General features: G+C 40.5%; 1 protein-coding gene across 3 annotated transcripts in view; it reads right to left on the bottom strand.

The window, feature by feature from the left end:
* The window catches only part of LGR5 (leucine rich repeat containing G protein-coupled receptor 5), a 131,179-nt gene that overhangs the window by 52,257 nt on the left and 64,293 nt on the right, over window positions 1-14,629 (bottom strand). For 2 of the 3 annotated variants that reach the window (XM_006273808.4, XM_059726088.1), the window contains exons 3-4: window positions 3,670-3,741; window positions 2,200-2,271 (exon numbers count right to left, since the gene is read on the bottom strand). The exons of the other annotated variant lie outside the window; for it this stretch is intronic. In XM_006273808.4, coding sequence (XP_006273870.4) covers window positions 2,200-2,271; window positions 3,670-3,741 — 144 coding nt within the window. The remainder of the gene's footprint in view (window positions 1-2,199; window positions 2,272-3,669; window positions 3,742-14,629) is intronic. 3 annotated transcript variants of the gene reach the window in all.

Genomic DNA, 14,629 nt, shown 5'->3' with positions numbered 1-14,629 from the left:
TAGATGTCCTGTTACGTTTGATATCACTGCAATAAATTTCAGTAGATTGTTTTCTTTAAATTTAGTGTATGCAAGAGATGTTAAATTAACCAACCTCGTGCCCTCCATTTATACAAAGAATAGGTACTACATGGTGAGGTGCAGCATACACATCTCCATCATACTCACTGTATTGGCTGTCTATACCACTTCCTCAGTGCTCTTTCACTTGCATGGGTGAAACCATGGGTGACTGGTGCCTCTTGAGTCAGTGACCAGGGGGAGGGGTCCCCTGGCGGGCAACTGTGCTGACGGGGGAGGGGAGTCCCCGGTGGCCAATCTCACTGACTGGGGGGGAATCCCCTGGTGGCTGATCATGCTGGCCAGGGAGGCAGTCCCCCCATGGGCGATCTCATTAACCACAAAGCGGCCGCCTGCCCCCCTTCTGCCCTGCCTGTCACCTAAACAGGAAATGTGGCCTGACACAGGGTGCACCAGCACTCTCAGGGGGTGCACGTGCTCCCATTCTGTAGGCTGGCAAACTGAAGCACAGAAAAGTGCCAGGCAAAATTTTCCCATGCTCACTAATGTTGGGTTTCCCATATAATCTAGTCACCCAAAATGAGAGGATACTTCTGAACATTTAATCCCTGTTTCTTCCCCATATTCTAATTTATAAATTGCTTCTCTTCCCATTTAATTTTACTCATGTATTACCATGTTTACCCAAATCTAGACTTGGAATTTAAGATGACCTCCCCCTCAATAATTAGATTCTAGACTTGGAAAATTTATAATTTTGTTATAATTTTCCATGTCTAAAATCTAATTTTTGGAAGGCTGCCTAAAATTCATTCTTCCCCCACTGCTGCAGTGGGGTAAACAGCAGCAGGGGGGCAGGTACTGGTAGGGAAGGCAGCAGGAGAATCAAGTGGCTTGACTCTTGCCCCTTGTCACCTGTCCCCAACAACACTTGCCCCGCTGGCTGCCTGCCCCCCTGTGCCTGCATACCCCACACCTGACCCTGTGGTGCCTGTGCCGCCTGCTTTCTGGCCCTCCTGTGCATGCACCTCCTAATGCCTGCTTCTCCCTGTAGTACCTGCACCTTTGGGCACCTGTCCCCACCCCCATCACTTCTCCCCTCCCACCTGCCTCTGTGTTTCCCCTGGCCTCCCCCTGCTCCCACCCCACCACTTGCTTTCCCTTTGAAGCTCCAACTCCTGCTGGGGACCCCTCTCTGGGCAGGGACATAGAACATGTGCTGCTTCTGGCCCCCACCCAGCCACACAGCAGCTGTTGTGGCAGCTTTGGCCCTGGCCCTGGCCCTGGAGCTGGAACAGAAATAGCTGTTGCCACTGCTATGTGGCTGGAGGGAGCTGAAGGTAGCATATGCTCCAAGGCAAGCAGCAGTAGGAAGAAAAGGGGTGTGTTGGGGGGGCGGGGAAGAATAGAGGCTTAAGGGTATTGGCAGGGAATAGAGGCTGTGGCTTCAACTCAGATGCTGACTTGAGATCAAATTAGAGTATGAGATACAGACACTGCTGCCCCTGTTCTGTACTTACTCAAATGTAAGACAAGTAATCACAAAACTATCCTTTCTTTTTTGTCTGTTAGGAACTGAATTAAAACTATCAATAATTTCATAAATGCCACAAAGAAGCCAGCCAGAGGTAACCTTTGATTGTTGAACCTTGGCAGCAATTCTGATAAAACTGAAGCTTGTAGACAAAGTTAAAGTCATATAATGAGGGGACCTATCTACTTTGGATAACTTAGGCATATTACAAAAAACAGAATTAATTTTTTTCCAATGGTGTCTTGCTTTATGAATAGATTAGTTTCAGTATTCTAAGACAATGACATAATTTAGGATTATTTTACAAAATCTATTCTGTGCTTTTCAGGAAATATGAACAATGGGAAAGATCAGCATTGATCATGAAAACAAATAATACTCCAGCAGACAGTGAGTGTTACCATGCAGTGACTGTTTGCTCAGACCTTGAACCAATTTTATAGCACAGCAAGGCAGATGCCAGTTTCCAATGAAGAATCCTTTGTCTTACATAACCAGTTAACATAATGCTATAATTTAAAAATGAATCCAAAGAGAATTGGGAAGAAAAAGCTGGTCAAGTACATTATTTGATTATAACATTAGCCTATAAATTGGTGTTATGTAAACACTATGGTATAATCTGGTGTATCAAGTATACTTACAGAGACTGCAGACTGCGCAAATTCTGGAGTGCTTCAGTGGGAACCTGACTTAACTGATTGTTCTGAAGCATTCTATGTTCAGAGTAACAAAAAAACAGAAACAATATGAGTATAGAAAATTATTTTATATTACAGATTGTTGGCAAATTAGGTTTTCTGACACTTACGAAATCCCAGGCATAAAACTGCACGGGCCTTTCTGAAAGATTCTGAGCATATCAAACATCTACAGAGATTATCTAAAAAAATTACTACATTATTATTACCTTTAAAATCTGCATTCTTTGTGATTTTCATTAGTGGATTAGTGCTTCCAAGGCAAACAATTATCACTATATAAATGGCAGCACATTAGAAAAGGGTGAAATTTTTCACAAGCCCTTGAGGTAGTTAGAGTATATATCCCATTAGCTTTCAATGAGACTTGTGCTGCTAACTTCCTTAAGTGCTTTGGAAACTGCTCCCTGCTACTACAAGTCGCTTCCCACCTATCATTTAGGTAAAAATATAAAAATCAGTGGGGTAATTTGTCATCTTTCTTCAAGAAACTGCTTCTATAGCCAATTGGATTTTCCCCTGCTCTAGAAGTACTTTAAGATTTTGCTGAAATGGAGTTTTGCTTCAGTAAATACTATAGATTTCTCTAGGCTGCAGAGGAAGCATCTCCATCTGCACCAGCAATAGTGATCACCTGAAGAAAACTCCTGTTTATATTCATCATGTGATTGTTTTGCCTTTGATGCATCACTTTGGAATGGAGAAAGACAAGACTTTTATAAAACCAAAGTAATGCAACTTCTTTTTTGTGTGAGCAGACTCCCAGTAATTTAAACAAACTTTGTAATATTTGCAACTATGACTATAGATGCAGCATTATTAGCTAGAAATAGGAATATTCTTAAATGAACATATTTCAAGTCATAAGGAAGCACAAAAATGGCTGAAAATATCCTTTAGCTGTTTTCTTGATAGACTTAAAGCTTATCCTGTGGTGATTACTTTAATATAGAAACAAGCTTTATTTCTGAAATGAGAACTGTACTTAAATTATGCCTTGTTTACAGAAATGAAACAACCCAACCTATTACTCTAAAAGGCAAAAAAATTATCTTCCATTTTATGTCACTATTAAAAGTCATTAAAGTTTTTAGACTTGAATTCAGAACTTTTGTGGATAGGTAAAGAACCTGCTAACTAACTCAATTTTTGTCTTTGATGTTGTATGGCTGACAGCTAGCTGAGGAGTAAATTTTTTTAGACTAGCATTTTTGTTTTTAACTTTTGTTTTTTAGGACATTTTTCATCTAATAAAGCGAAGAAATGAAAATGTTAATAAGTAACTTCATCCCCAAATGTAACTGAACAAGAATATAGCTATAGCTTACTTAACTTGAGCAATTTTACTTATTAATTAGCTCCCTGGAGCTTTAGGAAATCAGAAACATATCAAACAACACACAGTTTACTTACAGCACTTTAAGACTGAAAAGGCCAGCAAATGCTCCCTTGGGAATGTATGTCAAACCATTTCCTGCAAGACGTCTGCAGGGTTTAAAAAAAAAAAAAAAAGGAGTCAATACATTTCTCTTCATGTGGAATTAATTTGGCCGTTAAAAAGTGAAACACAACTGTGTTCGAATCACTGATGCCAGAGGCAGTTGTTTAAGTCCCTAGTTTTGTCATTAATATACTGTTAAAAAAAATCCTGTAACTATATAGTTGATTCACTGGCCGCTGGGTTGTAGAGACAACTGCAGTTTCACTATAAATCAGGTTTATGGTTCATAACGTACATCTAATTGTTAATACTGTTCTTTTTAAAGGATAAACAATGCCTAATAATAAAATATAAATACACTGACTACCAGTAGCGTTATCAGACTTTCAGGAATATATTTTTGGAATTGTGTATGCATAATTTCTGCATATATGTTATATAGTTGTGTACACGGACACTGTATATGTGCATGTTAATGACCATAGCTTGTTTACCATAATTATACATGCAGTTGCAGTATGGTGCATGGTTATTTCTTTAACAAGTGGTTGTTGTCACTGATAAAATATCTTAAAATATTTTTAAAATTTATATCGTGCATTTCCCTCATGGGTCTCAAAGCATTGTATGAAGAGTATTCATTTAAGTTTGTAAATTGCTTTTTGAGCTATGTTATTTTTTTCAAAAGAAAAGGCATTCCTCAGAAAGTGGGTGTAAGAAAGATTCCATTATTGGTATGAAATAATGGTACTGAAATGACTGTCCCCACTGCTTAACTTAACACCTCACAGTGTGAATGCATTTCTGTCCACACTCCTCTAAGGTATGGACAAGCTGGGAACTAAGTCATATAGTGACTAAAAGTATTTTTCTCTTAGCCTATAGCCTTTCTCCTGACCCTGTCCACTCCACCCACACTTCAACTCTAGCACATGAGATTCTGGTACTTAGGCAGAGCCAATGGCAGAGAGCAGCCCGCAGTGTGTACCCCTCTGTCTCAAGAGAGTCTGATGGCAATAGTAAGGAAGGGTGGTGAGGCCCACCTGGAGCTGCTTCTAATGTTTCTACTCTGCTTCATTCCTGGTTGCTGGTGAACCACAGAAGGAAGTGGGCAAGGTTTGCTTTGTTGGCAGTGGACCCAGGGTCAGGAGGGAAGCCATACAGACATAACCAAAGGCTAGATCCACAAAAGATTTTGGGTGCATGGTCCAAGAAAAGAATCCATGGCACTGCATTAGGTTCCTTAGCTTCCTGTACAGTGCATGGGCACCACACAAATGCAATCCAAGAGACCCAGTGCACTGAGTGGGGATCCTCTTATGGTAGCCAATAGGAACTTCAGAAGAAAGGGGTGTATTTTAAACCTGTACTCCTCTGAATCCTGGGTGCCTATATGTAGTAGGGATTTGCAGTTTTGAATCTCTACATGAGTTAAGCATCTAAGTTATTTCTTTCAAACTAAAGAGCAGGGTTTACTCTTTTCATTTACAATTTTGGTTGTGGTCCCCTACAGCAATCAGCCTAAAATAGCTATTTGGGCTATTCTGGGGTGGGAGCACTCTTTACCCTCCTGCTAAAGCAGTTTTACAGCACAGAAAAGAACAAAGATTAATTTGGACACAGACAGATAGAGAAAGAGAGAGAATCTACGTGATTATGGTTCCCTTCCAAGTATTCTTATGAATATGACTATTTAACATACATTATGTAAAAAGGCCTTAAAGCAAGCAGCAGACCCTTGGTCCCTTATTCCCCCAGGTGACTGACTTAACCACTAGTCTAGAAGGTCATGTTCATGCTTTCTCCTTTTTGGCCTCATGATCCTCTTTCCAGATAGTGGAACAGCTTCATTAGATGTTTCCTCTCCATTTCCACTGTAAAAGAGCCATTAACCTAATAGCTAGTAAGGCACAATCCTGGGGGTTGTGGGAAATTTGGGTTTTAAATCCCTCAGGCAGAGGAGAAAACTGAAACTGGGTCTTCCACATCTCAGTTCATTGCTATGACCATTATGCTACTGAGTAAAAAGCTCCTTCACCTTTGGTCATTGTAACACGGGGTCTTCTGGGGGCCGATTTAACTGTGGCTCACCCGCCAGTTTCTGGGCTAACCGCCCACCTTCTCGCCCACCACGACTTGTTGTTAATTAGTTTAATGATGTAATTAAGTGGGAGGCTGCCCACTTCCTGCCCCGATGCCCGGGGGCACTATCTGCAGCTCCATTCTTCCCCTACACCGCAGCCCAAGACTCACTGATGGCATCTAGATGTTATCATCATCACTGGTCCCACACTGGGCCCCAGAATCCTACTAATTGAACCCGGCCTGGATTCCCCTCCACAGGTGGTCTCATCCGCCTTCATACTAGGCAGCATAGTTCCCTGAACCACTTCCCCTTTGGGTGTGGTCCCCTGGGACCTTCAGCTCACTAGCCCTGGCCCATCTCCAGGCCAGTCAGAACCCCAGGCACACAGCTCTTGGGCGTTCCTCGTGGTGGGCCCCTGGCCCTTTGACCCTTCCAGTCCTGGCCCAGGCATTGACCAGTTAGGGGAAGTCCAGACAGGAGTGAGTCTATGGCCTTTTCTCTCTCTCCAGGGGTCCACCCTCTAGACCCTATGAAGGGGTAACCCACCGGGTTGTGGGGGATACGGGTTAAGGCACCCTTACCCACCTTTCACTGGGGTGGTAACTGGCCTGGCATTTCCTGGGGGCTCCTGCACCACTGGGAGCCCCACCAGGCCACCCACTCCTGGCAGGGTGCAGTTTTAGGTCATGCCCAGGACCAGGAGCCTCCTAGCCATCCCCTACAGTTCCTGCCCTTACCTCCAGATGATACCAGCAGCCATCCAGCCAGGCAATGTTGTTGCCTGGCAGCCAGACTGCCCTGTTTATATGGGCAGCCCCAGATTCAAAATGGCTGCCCTCATCAGACACCTGGCAGCTGCCAGTTCCAGGCCCTTGAAGTGGCAGGCACAAACTGTGTCCTGCCACAGTCATGATTTTTAACAAAAGCAGCAGCCATTCCTGTGTTTTCTGTGGAGCCTGATCTATAGGTGTGTGTTAAGCATGTTCTCTGCATGCCTATTGAATCCAACCCTGCAAGTGAAATACCTTGTTTGTGGCTCCCAATGGGTCTTAGATGTTAGATAATAACCAAGCTGCTTAGCACTGACCCCAGGATTGAAAGAATGTTATGATTTGGGTCCCTGCAATAGCAACATGACTGGACTTGATGACACAAATTTCATCCAGTCCTATATTCCTGTTTAGAAGATTGAGGTGCTTGAGGTGTTCAGAAGCAGAACCTGAGATGCTTGCAGAACTTTACCAGCGTAAAACTTAAACCCAGGTTTTGATATACATTTGGATTTAGGTACCTACGTTCCATGTAATTTCTTTTGTGTGCTTGGGTCTATGTGACTTGCCCAATGTCAGACAGTTTGTGGTAGAGCAGGGAACTGAAACTAAGTTGCATACTTGCATTTAAATGACCTAGGAGAATTCTCCTGGGTTTTTTCTCCTGGTAGAAAAACTTACCCAGAGACATCTGAACAGACATTCAAATGCTGAAGAACTTGCAGTGCTGATGCTATGCAGCCAGGGTGGCCTGTGCACATATCTCAGCTGCTCTGCAGGCTCCCTTAGTCTGCCTGGTGACAGATGGTAGCAGTGTATGGGGTAGCCCTGATTGGCTGACCCAGGCTGCTCAAAGTCGACCTGTATTTTCCTGCAACACAACGTGGGGTTGTGAAGTGGGAATGTTCTGCTCCTTACTTGGCTGGAGTAGTATAGTCCAGCCCAAGCAACACAATGTCTTCAGTGGGAGAGTGAGGAGTGGGAGCAAAGCACCCTGGGATGCTGGATGACCATGGCTTTTCTCAGAAGAGAACATGTACAGACATTCTCCCTCCCTCAAGAAACTCTTTGAAGGGTGATTTAATTGTCATTGTTCCCAAGTTATTTTTCTCCCAGAGTGGGCATTTTTTCTCTGAGAGAAAAGCCCACCCTGAACATCTGTACATTTTTGGTTTCTCCTGAGACAGCAGCATTCTCCTGAGAGAAAATGAATCTCTGATGTGCCCCTAGATCTCCAGAGAGTCAGACTAGTGCCACAAGTACCAGATCACTATTCTTCTCTCTCTGGGTGACTGAATTAGTAGTAAGTAAAAGAGAACCAAGTAAAAGTGATTTTGGAGTATATTCATATAGAGGTGCATATCCAAACACACTCCCCAGGAATTCAACCTTTCTGTTTGAAGTGGAATATTTCCTATGAAGAATGTATATCTGGAAAACGAAACTTATTTAAAGGCTTACAGAACAAATCCAATTTTTTTTTATCGATCAAGCTTGCATCTTCTTAAAAAACTGATAGATTCTTTGACAATATGCTGTTATAAATATGCTGTCATAGAATTAAGCCAATTGGCATTAATTATATTACCATCTTTTTTTTTTTTAACCCATATCAGCCTTTCCATAACTTTGTTTGGGTTCAATGTCAAGCTAACCAACCTATAGTTGACTGGGTCATCCCACATGCCCTTTTAAAATATTGGCACCATGCTAACATTGTTCTAGGCCTTTGGAACTTCTCCAGTGTTTCAATCTTTGTTAAACAATTAATGATTCAGTGACCTCCTTTTTTAATATATTCTCTGTTGCAAGTTATTATGTTAGTTCTTTAGTAGGGCAAACCCTGTTACTTTTGATTGATTTATTCTTAACACTTTTTAAATTATTTTTTTAACCTGCTATTCCCATCCTCCCCAATCTTAGCATGAAATCAGTTCTTTTTGTTGGTAATAGAAACACCTATCCTCTAGGATATTAGATTTACTTTTATTTCAGACCTGATTAATGTTTTCAGTGTTTAGATTTGTACTGTTTTTTTAACAGTGCCATTGCTCTGCAATAATTACCTTATAAATAGCATGGGATACAAGTATACAAATATAGCAAATATTTTCCCAGGCAGTTTGAAATAGTTATCATGTGTAGTTATAAATTTTCATGTGCTTCAGGAAAGAATCCATTGAGGACATTTGTTTCTGGGGTTTTGTTCCCCATTTGAGGAAAGCTGCCCTGGACTTCTATTGGACTTTGGATGGACTTTGATTAATCATCTGGATCTGTATGAGTAAATACTTCCCTCCCCTAAAGAGATGAGGAAGGATGGATTGCCTACCTCTCCAGTGGGGCATTTAGTTAATAATTTCTGTGTGTGTGAATGAACTAGTTTGTTTATATTGCAAACATAACCAAATGTATGGCCACTGTTTGCATATGTTTTAAATATCAGTTTCAGAAAGTTGAAATATTCTTTTTGTTTTCTACAGTTTCAGTATTTAGTATTTCAGAAAGATTATATTAAACAAAATGCATGTGGAAATGAGTTTTCTTTAGTGTGAAGGCAATTAAAGGAAACAGTATTACTACATGGATTTACCTTTGTAATGTTTTAGTTAAAAATTATATGTTATGTATGTTGTGCTGTTACTTTTATATATTCAGCTCCATTGCCTGCCAGTATATGGCTGGCATAACCTTGCTTTTATGAATAGTCTCAAATATGTCATCTCCCTCAGGTAAGTAATCTTGAGCATTTAAGATTTTAAGATTTTTTTAAAGAGTTTTTAAGATTTTGCAGAATATTACATTTCACACTAATTTTTTTTTTTTTGGTAAAAATAAAATTCAGTCATAAACACTAAGCTGTTATATGTGTATATTTTTGCTGAATTTATTTCAACACAGTTCAATTCAACTAAAGAACTCTGTTTATATATAATTAGTTTAGGATACTGCAGGCCAGGTTCATGGTCTGTTGTCAGAGATCTGTGGAAGGGCTTGGTTTGGTATATGCCTGAAATATTCTTTATGGCTAGGGACAGATATTCAAAAAGCCTGAGCCTGAATTGAGTCAATCTTTGCAAGTTAGTTTAACCTGGCCAGGCTGAACCAGTTTGTAACTGTACAGACATTCCCTCTGGACTGAAAACATTCCTGTGGTGGCTCAGGCTAGAAGATGGGGGGTGCTAGAACATCCTTCCCTTCCCTTCCCTTCCAGTGCTGAGCTGAGGCGGGGTGTGGCCAGGCCTGGGCAGGATATTCCCTCACCCACCCCAGCAGCCCAGCAGGAAATGTTTATCACCCTTTACTCAGTGTTTATCAACCCATTAAGAAAACAAAGCCTCTCTCCATTAGTTCAAGCTCTTCTTAAACAGCTTTTCCAAGGAAGAACATTACCAGCTACCTGTTGATTAGCTCCAAAAAACCTTTCTGCTTTTGTTGTTTGTTAGCTAATGCTGAGAGGTGCAAGGCAGAGGGGTGGGGGGAAGGAGAAGCCAGGCTGCTTAGGAAGGAGAAGCCAGGCAGATGCCTGCAGTCTCTATTGGAGCTCCAGTGATGGAGCAGAGGGGAGGGGGGAATTTCTGCTTAGCAAGGCGTGTGTTGGGAAGGTGGATGGCAGCAGCCTGCAGTCTCTGCCAGAGCTGCAACCAGGGAGCAGAGGGGAGGGGCCAGCCCTGCCATGGAGCTGAGAGCCCCGCCCAGCCCAGACGGTATGCCGGGATGCTGGGGAGTCTGGTTTACCTTAAACCAACAAGGGGTTTGGGACAGGCATTGCATAAGCTGGTTTGAGCCAAATCAGTTAAGTCTGTTACTGCATTCAGGTTTATCTCAAACCAGTTTATGTGCACTGAACATCTGTTCTGTCACAGGTTTAAACCAGTTTCTGATCACTTAAACCAGTTTGTGTAATGTCTATCCCTAGCCTATATGTTTATACTGTTTGTATATTTTTACTTTTCTACAGAGACATAGTCATGGGAGAAAACAGTAATCCAGGGAGAAGTGAGGGCATGCCTGGTTCCAAAGGATGGGTATTTGTGCTTTGGTGTGATAGGTAATTCATGGAAACTTCAGAAGACAGCTATAAACTTCTATACTTTTGTCCTTTCTGGTTCACCTGCTGATAAAATTTTATTCTGGGCAAACACTGTTTTAAAGGGCACAGCCTCCTACTTGTATTGTTTTGTACAAGGTGGAGCCTATTTTCCCCACTTACCTTGAAACTTCACTGTATGTGGAGTTCTCTGAGTTATAACAAGCAGCTTCTGTGCCCTTGGCAGAGGCAGTGGGAGGGGCCATACTTGTGGCCCCTCAAAATTGGCATCCACGGCTGATTCCTACTTAGTCTACTGAGAACTCTGCTATGATGGAAGAGTCTATGTAACAAAATATCCCCTTTGCTTTAGCTCCTAGGTTTTCAGATAACCTTACAACATTCTGAAAAGTCTTATCTCTACTTCTAGCAGACTGTATCTTGTACATTATCTTCACTATTCACTGGAAACAAAACCGGACCAGACACTCATAATTTCCTGTTGAAACTAACAATAGCAAGACATGGATTGTAATGGATTTTCTTCTTCTATGTACACATAAAGCCCATTTCTGTAAAGTGCTGTGTAGTTTCAAGAGGTGCTGAATGCTTACAACTCCAATTTCAGCAACATGCAAGTTCAAACTGATGAAGTAGAAGAGGAGGGGAAACGTGACAATCTCCTTTGAAAAGAACATTTATTTAAATTTAATCTAATGAATGTGAGCTGCTGTATTCTAATGGGGTCAAGACAGCAGAGTTCCCTTGTGTTTAAGCAAACTATATTATTATTATTATTAAACTATATGTTTAATCTTGCAAGCTGCTGAAATCAATAGGATTTGAGGGTGCTCTATGTCTTGAATTTCACTTCAACAAAGCCAGTATATAGCAGATTTTATTGTATTCTAATTTGGCTGTTAAACTATAACAACAATATCAGATTGTACATATCTGTTTCTAAAGTGCCATGCATGATCTTCTGTACAGACTATATTACAGGTTGTTTCAGGGAAGATTTCCAGTATTCACTTTGTATTACATTTAGTCACTTCACATTCTCCTTGCATATATAGTAGTGCAACATACTGTGGCATGCAAGTATGACTGTAACTTGCAACCCTCCCTCAGCTGTCTAAAGACTGCAGGGGATGACAACAAAATGTGTTCCTTGACCTACTAGCAGTGCTTTTGGTTTTCTTTGTCCCTGAATTTTAAATCTCATCCCCTAATTGATTTACTGACTTAATCCAAAGCATAAGAGAGTAGCAACAGCATGTGCCAAGGCCAGGGCTCTCACGGAACAAGCCATATTTTTCTTTTAAAAATGAGGAAGATGAATAGGTTGCCATAGTGAATGCCAAACAATATCAGTATTAGCAGTAATTCATACTTTCTCAGAGGGACTGTTTACTTCTTCTAATGCTATATGTCACACTATGGGCTAATAATAAAAAATCCTAGATTGGAAATTAAGAGGGAATAATAGAGAATGACATACTTAAACATGTTGCTGTATTTGGATATAAAACATTATCTGGGTTTCTAACTAGCAGGAACTCCTTGCTACATCAACAGAGGTTACATTTCTACTGGGAGAATCACTGCTCTTCCAGTAGAAGTGACAAGTGTACATGGGTTCATTAAATTTCTCCTGGGGCAAATGTGCCCCTTCCCAGAGAAAGAACTTTCAGGTGTTCTTGAGGTTTTAAAGCTCTATGGGCTTTGAAAACTCCTATTCTGCCCAGCTGGGCAGTGTAGGTGGCATTTAAAGCCCCCTGATCTGGGAACCAGGACAGGGAGAGTTGTCTTCCCTGCGGCTGCTAACTCTGAATTCTTTGCAAGTTCCACCTGGCTGGGCACCATGGGCGGCACTGAAAGCCCCTAGGGCTAGGAACTGAGGCAGGGAAAGCTCTCCACACCCCTGTTTCCAGTCCCAGGGATTATAATTTCGTGTGTGCTGCCTGGCTGAGCAAAAAAAAATGATTTAAAAGCCCTGGGGGCTACCTCTTGACAGTTTGTCCCCTTTCCAGGCAGGGAAGAGGACAGGCTCTCAAGTACTGGGATTCCTAAAGGTGAGGATGACCTCAACTGCCTCTTGGCTGAAGAGCTCACCTGTTCATATGGTCCTACTCCAAGGATATTTTTCTATCAAAAAGAAATTCAGAGAAATTCTTACTGGTACAAATCAATGTCTGTCCACGGGCAGAGAAAACCATTACATACTATTAAACTGTTACTAATTTGCATTGCTGACCATTGCCTTCAGTACTTAGGGACAGGGATATGAGAGAGCATTTTAGTTTAACTGTATTGTAATTTTAAAATTCTCTGCAGTGATCTGATCTGTTCCACCAGATATCAACATTGGTCAGGACAGTTAGCAAACGTTCATAGTGACATGCTGGTCCACTTGAAGTCAACAAAAAAACTCCCTTTAACTTCAGAGGTACCAGGATTTTCACACAGCATTTTATAATCATTTGATAAATATCCTTCTTCTGTTAGTATCAACATAAAAACATTTATATCTTCTTGTAATAGAAAACAGATTTTATAGTGCATCTGGGAAAAATGAAAATATTAGATTTAGATCTACAAAATGTACTAGATATTTGTAAATATTTAAATATATATTTCCAATTCTTTTCTAAAATGACTTATCCTAGATGTAACAAATTGTTTCTGATTACGAGAGAATTGCCTAATGCTATGTTTTCTGCTTCTCTCATTTCCTGCCCACCTTAAATTAATTAATGATCAAAGACATTATATATTTTTAACTATGAGAATACAAAATACTTTCTTTGTTTCTCATACTAAAATCAGAAAGTTGGTTCTGAAAATATGGATAAGGGATCGAATACAGATCCAACAGTTTATTAGATTGCTAGGAAGCTTACAAAATTTAATATCCAGCTAATTCTTATTCTTAATTTAATTTCAGTAATAATATTTAAAATGTGAGATTAAAATGTATTTTAAAGATGGTTTGGAGGACTTACCTCTCCAAACAAAAAGTGTGAACTGTGGATAGCAATTTTATTACCTTTTATTTAATTTGTTATATGAGTTAATACCTTCATTATTATGAAGGATAATTGGATAAGAAAGGGGGAAGAAGAATATATGTCCTAAAAACAAGGATTCTGGGGGAGGTTATAGAATTGTAGGGTCAGCAGGAGCCTGAAGGTTTTGAGCAGTTTGATTGCCACACATCAAAAAGGTGATAGAAGAGCTAGAAAAGGTATGGAGAAGGGCCACAAGAATGACAGAGGCACTTCCACATGGGAAGAGACTACTGAAGCTAGGACTTTTCAGCTTAGGAAAAAGAGATGTTTGGGAGGGTTTACAAAGCATTGATGTTACAAAACAGAGAAAGTAACTAAAGATTTATTATCTATGAGCCCTAAAAATATTTGAACTAGGGGACATAAAATGAAACTATTAGGTAGGAGGTTTAAAACTAAGAAAAGGACATTCTTTTTTATGCAGCATGTAATACTTTCTCTTGTGTGCAAAAGGATACTGACTAGATGGACCTATGGTCTGACCCAGTACATGGCATTATTTATGTTCTTATGTCAGGTTCATCTAGTCCTACCACCCTGCACAAATACAGGATTTGCTGTTACTAAAATATCTCAGACAAACATGTCCAGTCTCTTCCAGAGAACCTCCAATAAAGGAGATTCTATATAACTTCCCTAAGCAGCCTGTTCTTTTACTTGCTGCTCTTTTAGAATGAAACAATACATTAAAATCTGCTTATTTTTGTACAAAAAGAAGCATGTGGTATTTGTCTTGTACAAATACTTAATTCTGCCTACTTTGTAGTTAAATTTCACAAAAGTATATTTTGCTGTGGTGATAGTGTACAACTGACTTTTAAAATTAATTTGCTAAATTTTTGGAAGTGAAACCTGGAATAGCTCCAAATGACCTTGGGCAGCAGGGTTGAAAAGGAGCAGTGATCATTTCATCCCAATCTAGTTTTGATATATCAGATCACTGACTTGTGTTAGTTAAGGATCTGGTTCAAATTG

The sequence above is a fragment of the Alligator mississippiensis genome, chromosome 4 (genome assembly GCF_030867095.1).
Source record: "Alligator mississippiensis isolate rAllMis1 chromosome 4, rAllMis1, whole genome shotgun sequence".
NCBI classification, from domain to species: Eukaryota; Metazoa; Chordata; order Crocodylia; family Alligatoridae; genus Alligator; species Alligator mississippiensis.
Note: the sequence above shows the minus strand (reverse complement) of the source record. Positions and strands in the feature narration are given on the sequence as shown.